Raw genomic sequence first — 20,482 nt, forward strand, 5'->3', positions numbered from 1 at the left:
TAGAAGGGGACGGAGGGAGTACTGATTTTTTCGGTTCAGCCAGGAATTCAGTAAGAGTTAGATTGCCTCGGTGGCCTTGGCAAAAGTAGGTGTTGAAGATGGGATGCATTTATAATGTGAAATCATCCTTTGATGTGCAAAGATAGGGATGATGGATGGGGCTATTTACATGTTCTTTTGAAGAATGTCTTGTGCTATATCAGTAGCTGTATAAATGCTATAGAAAGATTCAAAGATTCATAACTCCCCAAGTAATTCTGTGCATATAGGAGTGTACAGGAAGGAGTACAGTAGTATGTGATATAGTCATGTGTGATGGTCGGAACATTGACATTATACACATACTCCAAAATTATAAATTGAATGTGTGCAAATTTAACATTTAAGAACAATATTCTGAATTAGAGAGTTAAGTATAGAATCCTTTTGAAAGTATAGAATCCTAACAGTCTAGAGCAAATCTTTTTAATCTCAGACTCCAACTCTCCAAACTAGGTTTAAAGAAAAACCTTATTATATGAGCAAGTTCCAGATCATATCCTTAAAAATAATACATATTGTTAGTGAAATTCTATCGAGCAAAAACAAGGAACAGACAGCATGCACACTATTATATATATCATTATTGGTGGAATAAACCCTAAATTTTACTTTAGAAGTACTGACTAAATTAGCAGTCACTCAGGAGTCAGGACTCACTACTCAGGAGTGAGGCCACCTGGTTAAATTCGAGTTCCTTGGTCTGGCAGATGCATATACAATGGTTCAAATTTGTTAGACAAAAAGGTTACCTTGTCCAGTGCCCAGAACTCAACAAGTATCTTCAACACATATCAGTGTTGTATCTGCTGGCAATCAGGGGCTGCCTCATTTATGAGTCTGGCATATTCCGCATATATTTTCATATAAAGGATTTAAAAAATTTGAAACTCTCAAGTATCGGAGATCCTGTGTCTTCTCCACCTGCACCGTGCTGGTAATTAGTGGTGGGCTCAGAACTTGCAATCACGGGCTAACTTATACTTAAAAAGTCATGGATGATAATGCAAAAGGGAAAGAAATCATGAATGAGGAAAAAATATTTCAACGTTTACAATAATTTTGGCGGGGCTAAATTATTTTTTACAATTTTTTGTTTTGTAATATTTTTTTTCTTTTCTCTCCCTTAAAATTCAGGGACAGCTTTAGAGCATCTCCATTAACATGCTAGTGGTTTGTTAAAAATAAATAACTTCTATTAAGTTGCTACATTATATTAGATGACAATTCCAACAATTATCTTTATTTCTAGTAATTATTATTATTAATTTCAAAATCTAGGAGCTAATGTAAAAAAAGGTGAAAATATCGTAAGAAAGATAGAAATTAAATATTTTATTATTAAAAATGAAATAAGAAATGATTAGTCATTATATATAAATGAGGAATGAGGTGAAGATTTTAACTTTTTAAAAAATGATTAGAACTTTTTATCTATCATATTCTTCAAATTTATAACTTAAAGCATCTTAAAATCAAATGAAGAATAAGTTATTATCTATTTACTATGAATGAAAATGGATTTTAATATTTAGGAAATGAACGGAGACCCTACTGATTTTTATTCATATTTCTCAAAATCATAATTTAAAGCATCATATAACGAATCAGCTGGAGATGCTTTTGCATGTCAAATAGCTAATCCATGGGACATGTCCGGCATTTGAGTGGTCCTCGCATGGTGGTAATGGTATGCAAGAAAAACAAGATAGTGTGGACAATAAAATAATTGACTCCCTGGGGAATGGGGAAGGGAAAACAAGGAAGGGAGACAATGCATGAAGTTTAGCAGCAAGTTAAGAGTAATCGGCAAGGCCTGGAATGAAGGAAGTTGAGAAAATCTAGTTAAGACAAAAACTGGGAAACAGATTCAATACTAATAAAAACTGGCAGGTGTATGGAAGATTCTGCAAAAGGAGCAAGGTGGACTTTTGAGCATACTTGTCAAATCCAGTTACATAATACACGTGAAACAAAGTCATCAATGAATCCTTTGCAGCTTTTCATTTCTTGCACTCCATTTTGTAGTCATTCTGCTACACTACTTGGGTTCGACTAGCGAGTGTGCATCGAGTATTTATTATTCGCTTTCGATTTGTACGCAAGTGCAGCTCCGTTCATCAGAATTCACCGCTGGCCGAACCAAGCCGGGTGGGCTCAAACCCGACTGACCTAAAGAAATTATTATGTATCCGGTCCAAATGTTCGCGGTTGGATTGATCGAAAATATTTAAAATAAAATTTTGAAATATTTTATTATATTGAGTAAATTTTGAAATATAAAGAACTGAATAGCGCATTAAAAAAGAATTGTATAGAAATGATTGGCATGGAGAAGTAAAATTTTTGATTTTTTTTATTATATTAATCATTTATGTTTGGATTTTCTTTTATACATTGGACCATTTTTCTCTTACTTATTTACTATTGCATGCAGTTGATGAGGCAGCTCTATACTTTGACATCAAAGTTGTATTCCGATCTCTGGAGTATATTCTGCTTGATGGAACATCTTGCTTATCCTTTTAGTTCTAGGAACCAAGATACTTCATGTAATGTGGATTACTCCCTAGCTACTTGATTTTAAAGTGTTCCTGCCTCTTTCGATCCGCTAGCTACTACGTGTCGTGATCATATATAGCCTGATTCTGAAAAATCATTGAATTCTTTTACCTCTAATTTCATTTCGGAGTCTTATTCCGTGAAATAAAATTATTCTAAATTCCAATTCCATTACGTAACACATACAAAATATCCGCAACTAATTTGATCTAATTACTCTAATCTGTACGAAAAATTTGTTATCGTAAATCCCAATTCGATTACTTAACATAACACAAGTAATAATCTAATCAACACACAACAGCTGAAATATCCGTAACTAATTCGGTCCATATATAAAAAAAAAAAATTATTATTATAAATTCTGATTCCGTCATCGAGAACAAGACTCCACTAACAAGAGTTAGTTAGATGGTCGATTCGACATGCAACGCAATTATCAGTATCTACAAATTTCACACAAACATTACAAATTTGACGGTAGCGCTGATAAAGAATCGAGAGATGAGAAAAAGAGGGATTCCCAAATAGAGAAAGTATGAAGTTGACAGACGAAAAGCGAGACGAAGCGTAAAAAGGCAAATGCATAGGACTGTTGAAGAGGTTGCATGAACCACCTGATTGATCAAGTTGCAGATTAATAGCTAGAAATAGTCCAAGAATATGTGTGCTGCTCGACTCGTTTCTCTCTTTCGGCTTTGCAACAAACATTCGTATTGTTTTCTTCTGCTTTGTGTTGTGGGCATCAACTATACGTTTATGTGTCTTATTGTTTTTTTGTGTTTAGCCTTTCTTCATTACTTTGATTCCGTGTGAATGTATTCACATTGTTATGGCTTATTGCTCGTGAGAAATGAAATACTACGAAACAAGAGAGTCTGTCTACCTGCGAATTTAAGGAGGGTTAATCTAGAGTAAGGCTTGACGTGGGAGTACGGTTAAAAACTCCATAGAAAAAATACTGATAAAAAAAATGCTGCAGGAATCAGGTAATTATTTTTTAATTTTTTTTATGTTTATATGTTTTCAATTATAATATAAAAAATGAAATTTGATACTGTTTTAAAAGCAATCATGGAACCTGCTTTTCCTAAAAGCAATTTTTGAGCTATAAATTGTTGCTTGGAAAAAACTGTTTTTAGATATATTAAATAATTTTTTTCCTATTTTTTAAAAAATGTTGTTGCTATCTACAACAGCAATACCAAATAAACTTAAATATTTTTTTCAAAACCGAAAAAAATAATTGATTTTTCATTTTACTAATATTTTGTCCTTAGACATCTATAAATTCATTTTTGTTTTGAGTTGCGACAAATTTCTGATAATTAGTAATAATTGCTTGTCGCCGTTTTATTTTCCTGGATTTCTTTTTACTGTAAATAATAACAAAGAAATTCATTTTCATCTTAGTCCTGGCAAATTTTAAATAATCAAGAAATTATTATTTAAAATTGAATTCCGATCATTTTGTCCCTGATTCCACCTGTGCGCATTGCATCTATGAACTACTGTAATAAATATAGGCTACTGAGAAGGATACGTGCATATACTGTAGTGTCTGTCACAGAAGATCCAGTAAAATGAAAGAGGTTGCTTGTTTGAATCAACATGTCCGTGCCCACTCCTGACACCCACACCTTCACCTTGTGATGCCGTAACCACCATCACTTTTTTATGATACGAACATAATTTTTTTTACTGTCAATATTCTTAAAACCCGTTTCACTGCGCCTATGACTTAATGTTGATAAACTGGAAGGTTAAAATATTTGTTTGAATAGTTCTGACTTATTAATAATTTGAAGGTTATTAAAAATATAAAAATTTAAAAAAAATTGATTTAGGGTAATTTATGACTTAGCGATAATTTTTATAAAAAAAGTTAAATCGCTCAAAAAAAATTCAAACTAACTTCTGACATTAAGTCAGCTTCTCGCTTATTTCTGATTTTAAACTGATTTCTGATCTATTATATTTCAGCGTAATGTTGGATAAAGCTGTAAGTCCCGGTTTAAAGCCGGGACAAACTGCCACTTGTCTCCAAATCATATGCTACTTATGATCTAGGATAGACCGGATGAAATATGTTGTAACAATCATCTCATACGAAACTCGATTGGGTAACCGCGCATAATACAAGTGTTTAGCCGTAAATGTAAGAGATTAAGGAAAAAGAACAAGCCTCTGCAACTCTGCAGCCCTGTGAATATGAATATGAGGCAGGTTACACAGAGGTGCCACAAAAACACGCAGAGACACTAGACATTAATCAACCTAAATCTGTGATAGGGTGATTGTACATTCATCTTTATGCATGTGTGCGAGAGATGTTGGCTAAATATCGATCATTGATGCATTAAATCTGGTTCATATCCCCAGACACCAAGGAGCTGCAGTATTTTCTAAATATATAAATTCACTTAAAGGAGGATTGATACTATATTCTATTTGGAAGAGTAGGAGTAAGGCAACCCTACCCCACGTGGGCGCGCAAGCACTACTAGAATTAGTGCCTACGACATCGGTGCTTAGACATCGGTTGGTCAGACGACCGATGTTAACATCATTAAACACATCAGTATTTTTTTAAACGATGTTACTGTGAAATTTAGACATCGGTTGAGAAAATAACCAATGTCAATAGTTATTTTCAAAAAATGAGAATCGTGAAGTAGACATCGGTTCAAGGCATAACCGATGTAGATATCTGATAGACATCGGTTAAATTTCTAACCGTTATTAAATCATATTTTTAAAAAATTAAAAAACAACAGCTTATTACTTTTGCCCCGTTTATTTCCCTCACTTAACAAAAATCAAAACCCGCCCCTCTTTTCCCTCCCGACACTTTAACCAAATACCTCCTCCCTCCCGAAATATTCCATCTCCCTCCTCCATCCCGACACATCTCCCTCTCCCTCCTCCCTCCCTACACTTCTCACCTCTCACTCCCCCACTCTGTCGCCTCGCTGTCACCTCCGCATCTCTCACATTTCACTGGTGTCTCTCACATCTTCGTCGTATCAAATTAGGGTTTCAATTTAACCCCAAATTGGTGCTTCGAGAATCACCTAATTTCTCAACCTGAAGCACCTAATTTCTCTCTAATTAGGTTTATTTCGATTAAGTTTTGTTTTCACTAATTTTTGGGTTTTTCATTTTTGAACAGATCTGGAGGTTTGAAGGCTTGAAGAAGTTTTACTGAACTTGAAGAGTTTACACTGAACTGGAAGAGGTTTGTCTTATTTTGTTTGTGTATAGCTCTGTTATAAGCTTTTGTTCAGTGCATATCAAACCTGAGGTTATAGAAGATGTATCTTCCTAAGTTGAAACCTACTTTTCGAGGGTCTTTGTAATTTAAATTGTATTTGTTTTGTGGAAATTGGATATTATAAAAGATTATGTTTGTGTATCTATAATTGTAAGGACCTGAGTTTGGTTATACATGTTGTTTTATATGGTGATTTAATTTGATTGGATTTTGTTTAAGATTGATACTAGCATTATTATGGTTTTAACGCTGAAAGTATGGCCCTAATATATGTTATTTGATAAAACTGCAGTTTTCCATGTGACTGACCTTGATGGGAATTCAAGGTGTGGACACACAATGGACGCATTGCATCGCTCATTTATGTTAAAGATTGTGATTCAGGGTACCAAATTTAAGCTGAAGACTGACCAAATATGGTATATATTCTTCAGCTTAATTATGCTTCTCTTGTTGCAAATGATTCCTCTGTAGAAAATTTTCTTTATACTTGTGTATGTCGTGAATATGTTCTATATGCTCAATTACAAGAAACAATGGTCGATGAATTGTTACAAGTAATTAATAAACCAAATTTGATTATGATTGCAGGAGTTCTTCACTGACATTTACAGTGAGACTAAATGCCTGAGCAATTGCGGAGAGCCCTCTCAAAAAATGGTGAGACAAGCTTTAAACAAGAGTTATATGTACTTTGTTTTAGGCGGTAAATTATTCGATTTTTTACTGCTTGTGGGTTTAGTCTTCTTACTGGAGTCGGTATCTTGGAACTTGAGGTTTATTTATGTTGCGTCTCTTTTAGTGATATGTAAAATGAGAAATACATGAGCCCTCCTGAAACTATATTCATGTATTTGTGTGGATGGTCTTTAATTGAAGTTTTTAATATTTTTTGGAATTGTTGTTGTGTCCCTTGAAAATGTATATTGATTTAGTTTTTATAAACGATCTGTGGTAATTGTGTTAATAGTTGTCATGGATGCAATTTGATTGGTCTGTACATTTGTTTGGGGTGGTACTATACCCGCTGTTACATGTCTAGAAAAACCATGAATGGAGAATTTAGGTTAAGATTAACTTTGAGTCAATAACTAATCTTTAGACATTTTCTTCTGCCTGGCAACCACTTTCGACTCGATGCCTGTGATTTTGCTTAATTTTGAGTTTTGTGTGTGAATTAGAAGTTGTGAACAGGGCTCAACAGGGCTCCAGGAATAACTGGTCTGCTACATATCAACTGCTGCATGGACAAATTTGAGGACCTGGAAAATCACTTAAGTATCAGCATTTTCCACTCGTTCTCAACAGCCTGGAGGGTATAATCTACACTCACCTATCTACTTACTATCTTCAATTCTGAACTAAGATAATTAACAGCTATTGTATATATGAGAACCACCAGTGTGTTCAGTATTTCACACAAATATTCATGCAACTATTATTACATTACCTTAGTAAATTCTTTTAGTGCAGATTAAAGCAGAAATGCCCTTGGCCGTGGCTAACAATGACAACTTCATATGGGATCCTTGTAATTACGCTTCTCATTGCCCAAATATTTCATGCAACTATGAATAGAATAACCAAGGTTGAGGATGATTTCCAAAAGATGAGAGAGCTGAAAAACATGCTGAGGCAGACGATGCAAGCCTCGAAGGAAATGAAGCATAGTTTAGAGTCATTCTTAGCAGTTTATTTCTCAAGCTGTTATGTATTTAATTTAAATATGTTTTGCTTGGTTGGATGAAAGTTGGATTGTAGTTAGTAGGTACTTGGTTTTCTGGATTGAAATTGGAGAAGTGAATATATATAATGTTGTGATATGATGATTGTATATGGCTTGTTTGTATTTGATTTGGTATATATATTTTAATTCAGGGGTGCCCATTTTAATTCAATTCAAAACACATCGCTTGTATATTAAATTAACTGATGTTAAAAATCTTGAAATTACAATAGTTTAATGAAACATAACCGATGTCTAAAATGGGATAGATATCACGTACATCCTAGAAGCGTTGTGCAAGTCTATTTTAGACATCGGGTTTTACCCGATGTCTTTGCACATATATCTTTAACATCACACGCGAAGACATCGCTCTCTTTTTACATAGACATCGGTTTTTAGCCGATGTCTAAGGGCTTTTTTCTAGTAGTGAAGTCGTATATGAAAAACACAGTAGATTGATTCCCACAACGAGAGAGATTGAGAGGAGAGAGATATTTGGAGAGAAACAAAGGGCAATGAAATGGGGAAAGATGTCAGTGTTAAGCGAAGCCTTAAGCATCTCATGTGTATATGAGGATTTGTTTTATGCAAATTGTGTGTGTATGTGTGCTGCTTTTCATACATTTAAGGCTTTGCGTGTGATTCTTGTACTAGGGTTTATAAGTTTTTGTATTTCTCAGCTTATAATTATATTATTTGTACCCATACTAGCTAGACGAGGTTCTGGAGATTGACTGTGCAGGGTGCTCTTACTTATAAATAACATGTTTTGAATGGTAATCAAACTAGATATATGAACCCTAAAATATAGTTCTAAAATATACAAATTATCCAAGCTAAGTACTTCGTCACTCTGTCTAAATTGTTTATCTTAAAACGGAGATTTGACACGTATTTAAAAATTTTATAAAATATAATTTTATAAATTATTTTAAATTCGTTTTCTACATTTAAATTTATTATTTAAATATTTGTAAAAAAATAAATTATGCATATAGAATTATATCTTATATGAACTGTGTAATACAAAAAAATTATAAAGAAATGAGAGAGACGGATAATAAATAAAACACACTCATGTATATGTATATATAGACGATTTTGATCCTTTGAATTTGAACAACGAAATTAATCGATTTTAGTTGAATTGCCCGCTCAATCCAACTTATGTACGTAACTCTTTTAAATATTATAATTTTAATCAAACCGACGTTCGATTTAGTTACCAGATATCTAACCTTATCATCTACTGTTGATTATGATGAGGACCGGTCGGATTAACACTAACATATCAATCTGTCTTTCTAATATGTTTCATTAACATATACACAAATGTATGTGTGTGTCAGTGTACTGTGATCAGTGATTCAGTGTGAGTATGAAAAAAGAAATTAGGAGTGTATGCTTAGAGGTTCTAGATAAAATTAAGTTGAGCTACTGAACCGATTGTTCAGAATACTTTAACTAAAACAGGAAAAGTTGATATAGATTGACTCTGATTTGGACAGTCCTTGGTAGTGACTGAATGGAAGCTAATGTCCTCACATTTTTTTATTAATAAATATGGTATAAGAGCATTTTAGTTTGTCTTATAGCTAGCCAGATTCTCTTTTAGTGTCTAATTTAAAGTCTCATTAGAATGCCCTTTGGGATTTCATTGGTCCTTTCATTTCTTCCACTATCTAACTTATTTTATTCCTTCTGTTATATATTATATAATATTTTGGTTTATAATACTTCATTTAACACCTTACACTTCTATGATTTGTATTGTTATTATCAAAAGATTGTATTTAAACTGTGAATAAATCCCTCTATTATTATTAAAAACAAACCCCTCATATGTTTCATCAATAAATTTATATATATATATATATATATATACATATATATATATATATCACATTTTTAATCTCAAACATCATCCTACATATTTTTTTATACTATATATAAATATTATTAAATAAGTCTTTGATTCATGTATCGCTTGAGTTCCTGTGCCACCACATACATACATCGGATCAAGCTAGTGCTTTTCCTTATTATAATAGATATATAATACAGAAAGAAAGAATATAAATTATCTTCAATTTAATTAAGTTCTAATAATGTTGTCACTAGCACTTCCTATAACCAAGTGTCTTTCTAATTCCTCGACTAACCATCACACAATCATTATTACCCCCGATCTCTTGTCACCAAACTAATCTGACAATAAGATGAAGAGAGAAGACCCATGAACCTTTCTGGCCAAAATTTAGTTTTGATCTTTACGATAAGTTAAATTGTTAGAAATTTTAACCAAATTATACCTATTTTGCAAAACATGATTAAAATATGTACTGATTTTTTAAAAGAGATGTAATAATGTATCTTTTCTGAAAATAAGTATATTAAAAGATATGTAATAATGTAATAATGTATATTAAAAGATATGTAATAATGTATCTTTTCTGAAAATAAGTACTGATTTTTGTCAAATAACCAATACTCCCTCCGTTTCAAATTATATGTCCACTTTCAAAAAATCACATAGTTTAAGAAAAGTGGATTTTGAGAAAAAAGAGGTGTAATAAGTCATTAATTGAACCTAATATGTGGTATAGGATTGATCTTGGAAATACAAATTTGAAATATGTGGAGGAGAGTTGATTTTGAAAATATAAATTTACATTGAAAGTTGAAGTGGACAAGTATTTTGAAACAAAACTTTTTTTCTAAAGTGGACATGTATTTTGAAACGGAGGGAGTATTAAACACCTATTTTATCTTTTAGAAAATTTGTTAATATGTAATTTTTCACTGACAGAGATTCTTATACTAGTATTCTTCGGATAGTTTACAGATATTTACTTCCATGATCAACGGAATCAGAGTCATAAGTTATCATAAAAGATGACTTGGGAATTATATATTTAGTAGGGTTTTGATTGTGTGAAGAAGAGAATACTGTTTCCAATACCAACTACTACCTGTACAAGTGTGTGTAAGCAATGAGTTCTTCACTTTCCCAATAATTATTAATAAAAATGGCCATTATTATTTATATGTCAGTAGATACCTCTTGATACTTTATCCTCCCCTAGCTACAATCATCATCATCATGAGCATCTAGCAATATTTCAATCCCTCATTACTCCTCCAAATCAATGCTAAAGCTTCTCAATTCCCCCTATTCCTCCACCATTATTGCCACACCCCATCTAGATCTACACCACAAGCCTCTCTCCCTTTTTCTTTCTAAATAGGGTTTCTTCTTTCTAGATCTAGCTCATTCAAGAAAAGCAGTGCTCATGGGCACACAGTACTGTGTGTTTGTGTGAAATGTTTGGTTCAGAACAAGAGGAATCATCACCACAAAATATTATAAATATGCACTTTGATCACCAACATCACCAGACTACCATAACTTCACCTTCAGTTCATATGAGACAGCTGCTCATTAGCTGTGCTGAACATATTTCTAGATGCGATTTCTACGGCGCTCACCGATTGATCAACATTTTGTCAGCCAATTCTTCGCCTTGCGGCGACTCCACCGAGAGATTAGTCCATCAGTTCAGCAAAGCCCTAAGTCTCCGTCTCCACAGCTTTGCTGACACCAGCACCATAACATCAGGTTCCACCAGCAATTTAGTGATCCCCTCGTTGCTGACTCCCAAGATTTCACCTGCATTGCCGAGTAGTGCGGGTTCGGGTTCGGGTTCGAGTACGCAACAAGTGTTTGATGACGAATCCGTTGTTCAATCGGCTTACTTGTCACTCAACCAAATAACGCCTTTTATAAGATTCACTCATCTAACCGCAAACCAAGCGATACTAGAATCGGTTGAAGGGCATCATGCGATCCACATCCTTGATTTCAACATCATGCACGGCGTGCAATGGCCGCCTTTAATGCAAGCCATGGCCGAGAAGTTCCCTCCTCCAATGCTCCGAATCACGGGGACCGGTGACAATCTAACCATCCTCAGAAGAACCGGTGATCGCCTGGCCAAATTTGCGCATACTCTCGGCCTTAGGTTTCAATTTCACCCTGTTCTACTCCTCGAGAACGAGGAGTCCTCAATTTCTTCATTCTTCGCTTCATTCGCGGCTTATCTTCAGCCAGACGAAACCCTAGCTGTCAATTGTGTGCTATACCTCCACCGTCTCAGCCGCGAAAGATTATCCCTCTTTCTGCATCAAATCAAGGCCTTAAACCCTAGGGTTCTCACATTAGCCGAAAGAGAAGCCAACCATAACCTCCCAATCTTCTTGCAAAGATTCGTCGAGGCCTTGGATCATTACACAGCTTTGTTTGACTCGCTAGAAGCTACCTTACCGCCCAACAGCCGCCAAAGAATAGAAGTTGAGCAAATATGGTTCGGCAGAGAGATAGCCGATATCATCGCATCAGAAGGCGAAACGAGGAGAGAAAGACACGAGAGATTCCGGGCATGGGAGCTTATGTTGAGAGGCTCTGGATTTCACAATCTTGCTTTAAGCCCTTTCGCACTTTCGCAAGCCAAGCTCTTGTTAAGACTTCACTACCCTTCCGAGGGTTACAAACTTCATATTCTTAATGATTCTTTCTTCTTGGGGTGGCAAAACCAACATCTTTTCTCCGTTTCTTCTTGGCATTAATTAGACGCTCCGCTACAAGAAAAACGGCTATTTCCTACCGATCAAAGCGGACCAGAAATTAAAAATCGGTAGGAAATGGTCATATTGTTAGCTAGCTAAACAATAACCTTTTGACCAGAAGGATTAATTAATGATGATTAGTATTTAAAACCCTAACCCTAATTAGCCTGCTGCATGGATAATTCTTCAGCTTGCATGTGACAGCAGATTTGCAGAGGAAAAGAAAGAAGGAATATTAGTAAAGCAAGCATGCACACACCTGAAGAGGAAGCTGACTTTTGGAAGATCAAAATTCAAACACAAACACTTGATGGATATGGATTCCAAATTGACCTTCTTTTCTGATCAGGTTTTTCTTGGAGCTTGAGCTCGAACTGATGAATGTTTTACTCTTAATTTTATACTACTTGTGAGATTAATATATATAAACATTTTATATAGTTATATATATATTGATTTGCAGCTTTGTGATGGATCCATTTAGGAAGATGCTGGTACCAATAACCTAGCTAATTAGTTACTTTATTAATTATATATTATTATTTCATTTAAAGTGTTATTAACCTGCACCACCATTAGTTTCATTGAGTGGGTGGTCTTAACTTTGTTCCATTGATTAATTTTTAATCCTGCAATATGTACTATTAGTGGGTATCAATTTGTGTATTCATGTATATTAATCTGAATACTATATTATTAATAGTACAACCTAATTAATCTTGATAATGGGCTTGTGCATTCTCTTTGTTGCTTTCTAATATTCTAACTAATACTTAATTAATTAATACTCCATTGTCCCACAAAAAGTACTTATAACTTGTCTCAATTGGTTGCACACATATGTGCATGAAATAGAATCATCACACACATTCACACTTCAAACTTTTTATACTATTAAACCAAAATGGCCCTCTTTTGTTAATGGTGAATATTAAACTAAGTAGTTAAAAGGTCACCCCTTATTGCAAACAAAAACCATTATTCTATGTCCTTGTTCCCTAAAATTCCTTTGTCTCCTTCAAGAGAAGTAATCTTGGGTGTTCTTCAAGAAAATGTGCATGAGGGATCTTGTTTTCTGGATTTTGTAAGCCTACATGTGCTTAATTGTGTGTTTGTTTTGTTTTGTGTGTACAAGTATGTTGGGTTAGTTGTCTTAAAAATACAGAGGCAATCCACCATCTATTACCTGAAAATCAGCCGAGTGTTCCCTCAACAAAACCATCAAAATTCACAACCTCCCCTTATTTTGCCCCCTTATTGACCCTTATTATCCTGTTCCTCTTCAAACCTTGTTTCTACATCCTACAAAAGGGATCTTCTCTTGAGTTTTGTGTCTTGTGACCTCTTTTAAAATTTATTTCTACCTTTTTTAATCTTCTAAGGACCACTCCCCCTCTTTAATATCCATACATTTCTCTTTCTCCCCTCTCTCGTAATTATTGTATATGGCTTCTCAAGTAATCCTAGGTATAGCTAGGTAGCAACCCATCTCTTCTTTTCATCCATCTCTATATTTAATACATCAAAATTTCGAAAGAGACAGGAAAATAAAATAATACTCCTCGGTTCTCCTTAAATGGACACCTATTTTAATTCTCTCATGAAATATAGCTTGATTAACTATTTTAAACTTTTATCCTGAACAAAAAATTTATACAAAAACAGAAGAATTTTAAAAAAAATTATGAGACTATATAATGTGTTTTCTGTGTTAATATGTATGCCGAGCAATGTAAAAAAAAACGTAAAAAAAAAAAAAAGAGTGACAAAAAAGTAAATATATTATTTTTTTTTGAAATTCAAAAATTAATCAATTTTCATCATTTTTTATTAAATTTGAGTCCAAAATCGAAACCAAAATCATAAACCAGACCAACACTTGGTGTGGGCATATTATTTTTTCATGTGTGTCTATTTATATATCTGATGAGTAGCTAGCTAGACACATAAAATGCAGGTCCAGGTGGGCTTACTTCTTCAGCAGTGTATAAAATCGAACTTGTGATTTCAGAAGTAAACAGCTTCTCGTACGCATAATTAAATACAAGCTTTCACCTCAGATGATTTAATATCTCATTCAAGTCAACAAAATTTCCATCAGCTAAAACAACTAATACTATCACTTCTCTGATCATCCTCTATTATACCGTCCATTTTTCAGTGTACTGATGTAACTCTTCTCAGTTTTCACTCGTAAACAAGCAAAAGCTAATTTTAGTCAAGTGAAAGAGACGTAATGATATTAATAGTGCTCTGTTTCTTTCTTTTATTATTGTAAAAGTGAAAGATTCCATGTACAGTAGAGTTTATATAATAATAATAATAATAATAATAATCTCTTTATAATATCAATAATTTATTATATATTTTGCGTAAACTGTAAATAATTTCATTTAAGTGTTTTTATAATAATTTTTTTCCTGTTGGGCATATCAATGAGCTAGGTTTTATTTTTATATTCGATCATTGCGGTGGAATATATGATATATTTTGTGAATTAAATGGGATTGTTTAGGTATGTATGTACAGAGACTCAGAGAGCTAGTAGGTGACAGTGATAAGATGCTTACTAGCAAATAGTAGCAGTACTGTTCGAGTCCGATACAAGGCACCTCTTGCTTGCGATTTGCAAGTGTGTGTACATATATAATATTATTTAATCAATCCCATGCCGCATGCATGAGCCAGGTATTGACGAATTGATTAATCAGTGAAATGAGCGGATTACTCAATCTCTATTGTCCAGAGATATCTGGTTCGATTTTCTGAATTTTTAAAATAAAAGGAGTCACATGGAGTATCGAACCCTACGATGAAAATACTCTATTACTCCCAATTTTTTGTCTTATTTGACTCGTTTTGTAATCAAATTAGAATTTTGACTGTTATATAAGATTTGAAAATTACATATTAAAATAATAAAATATTCTTTAATGATATAAATTTTATTACCTCTTTATTAATATTTGCCAAAATTTAGTCAATAACCGAGGAGTATCTGGCTAGCAATAAACGCGGTGAATGGTAACTGTGTGTATAAATACACTTTTTGTGTGTAATAATAACAAACGCATGATTCAAGTAGAAGAAAGGCCGTTGATCTAATGTTGAATAGTGAGGAATCTAGGGCGGTTTAGGATAAGAAAAAGGTGAGTAGTCTAATTATAAATTACCTACTTTGTTTGTTTAAAAATATATATGTTGCTCCCCTGTACAAACACACATCAAATTATACTTTTCTCTCTAACTTTAATCATTGAATGATGGTTAACCAAAGTAACTTGTGGGAAGCTGGTTTTTAGTCACAAAGATGAAGTCTATTATATCACTTTTAAGAATAACTTTAACTTTAAAAAGTCCCTTTTTATGGGATATAATGCTGAACTTTAACATGATAGGGTGTGAATGTAAATTAATTGAAACAATGGAATTAGCCGGTGTGAATGAGAATTAATAAATATTATTATTTAATGAAATTAGTTTAGTCTTTAAATAATAACAGATTTTTTTTAGTCACGGCATAATTTAAATAATTGAGATTTTAAATATTTAATTAAGATATTAAATAATTTGTTTTCATTTATGATATCTGACTATATTCTCGGATTTTAAAAAATCTATGAGAATTTTAGTCACTTTTTAGTCGCTGCATTATTTTACTTGGCAAGATTTTTTTAATTCGACATAATATATAATTTACTCATAGTATCAATATATATATATAAAGGAGAATGCGGGCGTCCCTAGAATTGCTCGATTCAGTATTATGATTTTTCTTGAATTTCGGATAGAAAATATAGTTATAATTCAAAAAATCAGGTTCAAGAATTCTAAAAGTAATACAACTCTTTTCTTATCGAATTCTAAAAATGATACAATTATTTTCCTATTTACAAATCTTAAAAGCAATAGGATTACTAGCAATTATTGATAAAATACAATACAATTTATATTTAAAATTTGTAATGTAAGTTAAAAAATTTATAATCTTATTATATTAATTTTTTTAACTTATATATCTATAATAATTAAAACCAGCATATTCTAGAATCTCAAATTGTCTAAAGAGGTTTGTAGCGCTAAACTCACGCTGTTCCATAATGTTCAAGATTATAGCATCTCTATCATAAAAACATCTTTAAGATATTTACAACCTCATTCAAATAGTATTCATGGACTTACAACCAATCTCGATAATAGTTGGATTCAGTCTTATAATTTTCTTAAATTTCGAATAGAAAATAAAATTATAATTCAAAAAATTAAATTCACGGATCTTAAAGGTAATACAATTCTTTTTTTTATTGGATTCTAAAAAAATAAAATTATTTTCTAATAATTTTCTTAAAGGATTGAAAATATAATTATAATTTAAAAAATTAGGTTCAAGGATACCAAAAGTTAATACAATTCTTTATTTTTTAGATTCTAAAGGTAACACAATTCTTTTTTTTATTTAGGAATCCTAAAAGAAATAGGATTATATTTATTTAAATAACAATCCTAGATAAAATACAATTTATATTTAAGATTTGTAAGGTAATACGTACAATTTTTATTTTCGATCTACTCTTATAATTTTCTTAAATTTTGAGTAGAAAATAAAAGATTGTAAAGATAATAATCATTAAAAAATAATAGCAAAAAAAATTAAGACCATAAAAGAATAATATTTTTTAACTAAAAAAATAGGAATAATAAAATAAAAATAATTAATAAAATAAAATAAGATATATGAAATAGGAATCATATATTGATTTTATGATAATGTAAATAATTCTTGATTAGTATCGTGTTTGACGGGCACGAGAGGCGACCCAAACTAATTTTTATCTCAATAATAATAATTTTTCTATTAGTATTATGTTTGACGGAAAAGTGGCTAAAATAATTTTTTATCTATGTTATAATATATTATTTGTTAAAACGGGACCACGTTTCAAAATAATTTTTATCCAATTATAATCTTTATCTTTAATAATTAGAATAATTTTTATTAGTATTGTGTTTGACAAGAGAGCGGCTCAAACTAATTTTGATCTAAATTATATTGTATTATTTAATTTTATCATAAAAAAAATTATGGATTAATATTGTCTTTGACGGGAGGGCGGTTCGAGCTAATTTTATTATTAGTATTGTGTATGACAGGATGACCGCTTAAAAAGAATTTTATACTAATTATAATATTTTTTTATTAGTGATATGTTTGACCGGAAGATAACTCAAAATAATTTTTATGCTATTAATATATTAATTTTTATCAAAATTTATACAAAATTTATAACTCCGCCGCGAAGCGCGGCTTTATTCACTAGTCATATATATATATAAAGGAGGATGCGGGCGTCTCTAGGATTGCTCGATTGAGTCTTCTGATTTTTCTTGAATTTCGGAGAGAAAATATACTTATAATTCAGAAAATCAGGTTCAAGAATTCTAAAGGTAATATGACTCTTTTTTTATTAAATTCTAAAGATAATACTCTAGAATCTAGAAAAAGAGTTCTAAACGTAATATAATTCTTTTTCTTTTATAGGAATCATAAGGTAATACGATTCTTATTGTTAGTTATATATTAAAAAATTACAATTCTAAAAAAATCTAAAAACCCTCCATTTAATTTTTCCTAATTTTTTGTTTGTAAATTAATATACAAATTATTAAAGAAGTACAGTTCTTATTATAAGTAATCCACTTAATAGATCATCGTACATGTTACAAAAACTCATGTACCTTGATGCTACCGCAATTTTAATAGAGGATGTAGGGCGGTGACGTGGCGTCTCTAGAATTGTTTAATTCGGTCTTATAATTTTTTTAAATTTTTGATAAAAAATAAAATTATAATCTAAAAATCATGTTCAAGTATTGTATAGATAAAAGGATTGCAAAGATAGTACAATTCTTTTAACTATTTAGGAATCATAAAAAAGTAGAATTATATTTATTCAAAATAACAATTACTGAACAAATATAATTAAAAAATACAATTCTTATTTTCAAAAGTTATAAAAGTTATAATCTTATTTTATTAATTTTTTTCAAATTATATATCTAAAAAATAAAAACCAGCATCTTCCATAATCTTAAATTGTCTAAACATATTCGTAGCACTAAACTCACGTCGTTCCATCGTGACTATGAAGATAGCATCTCTATCATGAAAATATCCTTTGAGATCTTCGCAACCTCATTCAAATAGTATGCATGGACTTACGAACGGTCTCAACAATAGTTCGATTCAGTATTATAATTTTATTGAATTTCGAATAATAAATTTTTTTTCTTATAATTTCTTAAATTTTGGATGGAAAATATAATTATAATTTAAAATATAAAGTTCAAGGATTCCAAAAGATAATACAATTCTTTTTTTTTTGATTCTAAAGGTAATACAATTCTTTTCTTATTTAGGAATCCTAAAAGGAATAGGATTATATTTATTTAAATTAACAATCATAGATAAAATACAATTTATATTTAATACTTGGAAAGTAATACGTACAATTTTTATTTTTGATTTAGTCTTACAATTTTCTTAAATTTCGAGTAGAAATAAGGGATTTGTAAATATAATAATCATTAAAAAACTAATAGCAAAAAATTAGATCCATAAAAAAAAAAAAATTTTAACTAATAAATAGGAATCATAAAATAAAAATAATTAACAAAAAAAATAGGATATAAAAAATAGGAAATATATATTGATTTTATGATAATGTAAATGATTCTTGATTAGTATTGTATTTGACGGGCACGGGAGGCGGCCCAAACTAATTATTATCTAAATAATAATAATTTTTCTATTAGTATTATGTTTGACGGGAAAGTGGCTAATATAATTTTTTTATCTATGTTATAATATTTGTTTTTTAAAACGGTACCACAATTCAAAATAATTTTTATCCAATTATAGTTATAATTTAAAAAATCAACTTGAAGGATTCCAAAAGTTAATATAATTCTTTTTTTTTTCAGATTCTAGAGGTAATACAATTTTTTTATTATCTAGGAATGCCAAAAGAAATATGATTATATTTATTTAAACTAATAATCATTGATAAAATACAATTTATATTTAAGATTTGTAAGGTAATACGTACAATTTTTATTTCCGATTTAGTCTTATAATTTTCTTAAATTTCGAATAGAAAATAAAAGATTGTAAAGATAATAATCATTAAAAAACTGATACCAAAAATATTAGAATCATAAAAGAATAATAATTTTAAACTAATAAATAGGAGTCGAAAAATAAAAATAATTAACATATAAAATAATACATATAAAATAGGAATCATATATTGATTTTATTATAATGTTGATTAGTATTGTGTTTGACGGGCACGGGAGGCGGCCCAAACTAATTTTTATCTAAATAATAATAAATTTTCTATTAGTATTATGTTTGACAGGAAAGTGGCTAAAATAATTTTTTATCTATGTTATAGTATATATTTTTGTTAAAACGGGAACATAGTTCAAAATACTTTTTGTCCAATTATAATCTTTAATTTTATCATAATTAGAATAATTTTTATTAGTATGTGTTTGACAGTAAGGCGACTCAAACTAATATCTAAATTATAATGTTTTGTTATTGGTATTGTGTTTGATATAGTATTTAATTTTATCATAAAAATAATAATTATGGATTAATATTGTCTTTGACGGGAAGGAGGTTCAAACTAATTTTATTATTAGTATTGTGTTTGACAGGATGACCACTTAAACAAATTTTTATACCAATTATAATATTTTTCATTTGTGATATGTTTAACGGAAAGATGACTCGAAATAATTTCTATATTATTATAATACTTATTCATATCAAAATTTATCACGCCTCCGCGAAGCGCGGCTTTTTTCACTAGTTCTAATCATAAAGCAGAATATAATAAAATATAATTAAAATTTGTTAGACATCAATGTCTAAAGTATAGACAAAGGGATGTACTTAATTTTTTTTTCAACTAAATTTTAATTTTATTTTATGCTAGTGAGAGTAATTTTATGATTGCGCCACTTTTATGTAAATGAAAAAAGTATACACGTTGAGATGTAATTTTTAAATCTAATAACTTATTAAAGGATATATTTAATTAAGATTTTAAATAATTTACTTTCATTTATTATATCTGAATATATTCTCGGGTTTTAAAAAATCTATAAAATTTTATGCTACAAATTTTGTTGGTATTCAATAATAATTTTAAATTATATTTTAAAATATGACAGTATTTAATTGA

At 30.8% G+C, this 20,482-nt stretch overlaps 1 protein-coding gene and 1 long non-coding RNA gene across 3 annotated transcripts; both read left to right on the forward strand.

Moving 5' to 3' along the window:
• The first annotated feature begins 5,323 nt into the window (after positions 1 to 5,323).
• Positions 5,324 to 7,265, forward strand: LOC135147352 (uncharacterized). Of its 2 annotated transcripts, none has more exons than XR_010284901.1 (4): positions 5,324 to 5,839; positions 6,168 to 6,294; positions 6,467 to 6,535; positions 7,070 to 7,265. It is a non-coding gene; the product is annotated as an uncharacterized LOC135147352 (long non-coding RNA). The 2 variants fall into 2 exon arrangements; XR_010284900.1 differs by having other exon boundaries at positions 5,325 to 5,839; positions 7,057 to 7,263.
• A 3,215-nt stretch (positions 7,266 to 10,480) lies between these two features.
• Positions 10,481 to 12,651, forward strand: LOC108227074 (scarecrow-like protein 18). The gene has a single exon (XM_017402069.2). It carries the CDS (start codon positions 10,929 to 10,931, stop codon positions 12,228 to 12,230), a length of 1,302 nt encoding a protein of 433 aa, XP_017257558.1. The 5' UTR covers positions 10,481 to 10,928; the 3' UTR covers positions 12,231 to 12,651.
• Positions 12,652 to 20,482: the final 7,831 nt, after the last annotated feature.

This window comes from Daucus carota, chromosome 6 (genome assembly GCF_001625215.2).
Source record: "Daucus carota subsp. sativus chromosome 6, DH1 v3.0, whole genome shotgun sequence".
Taxonomy (NCBI): Eukaryota; Viridiplantae; Streptophyta; class Magnoliopsida; order Apiales; family Apiaceae; genus Daucus; species Daucus carota.

Excerpts from the sequence above, each read along its gene's own strand:
- LOC108227074 (XM_017402069.2), top strand. The coding sequence starts at position 10,929 with ATGTTTGGTTCAGAACAAGAGGAATCATCACCACAAAATATTATAAAT.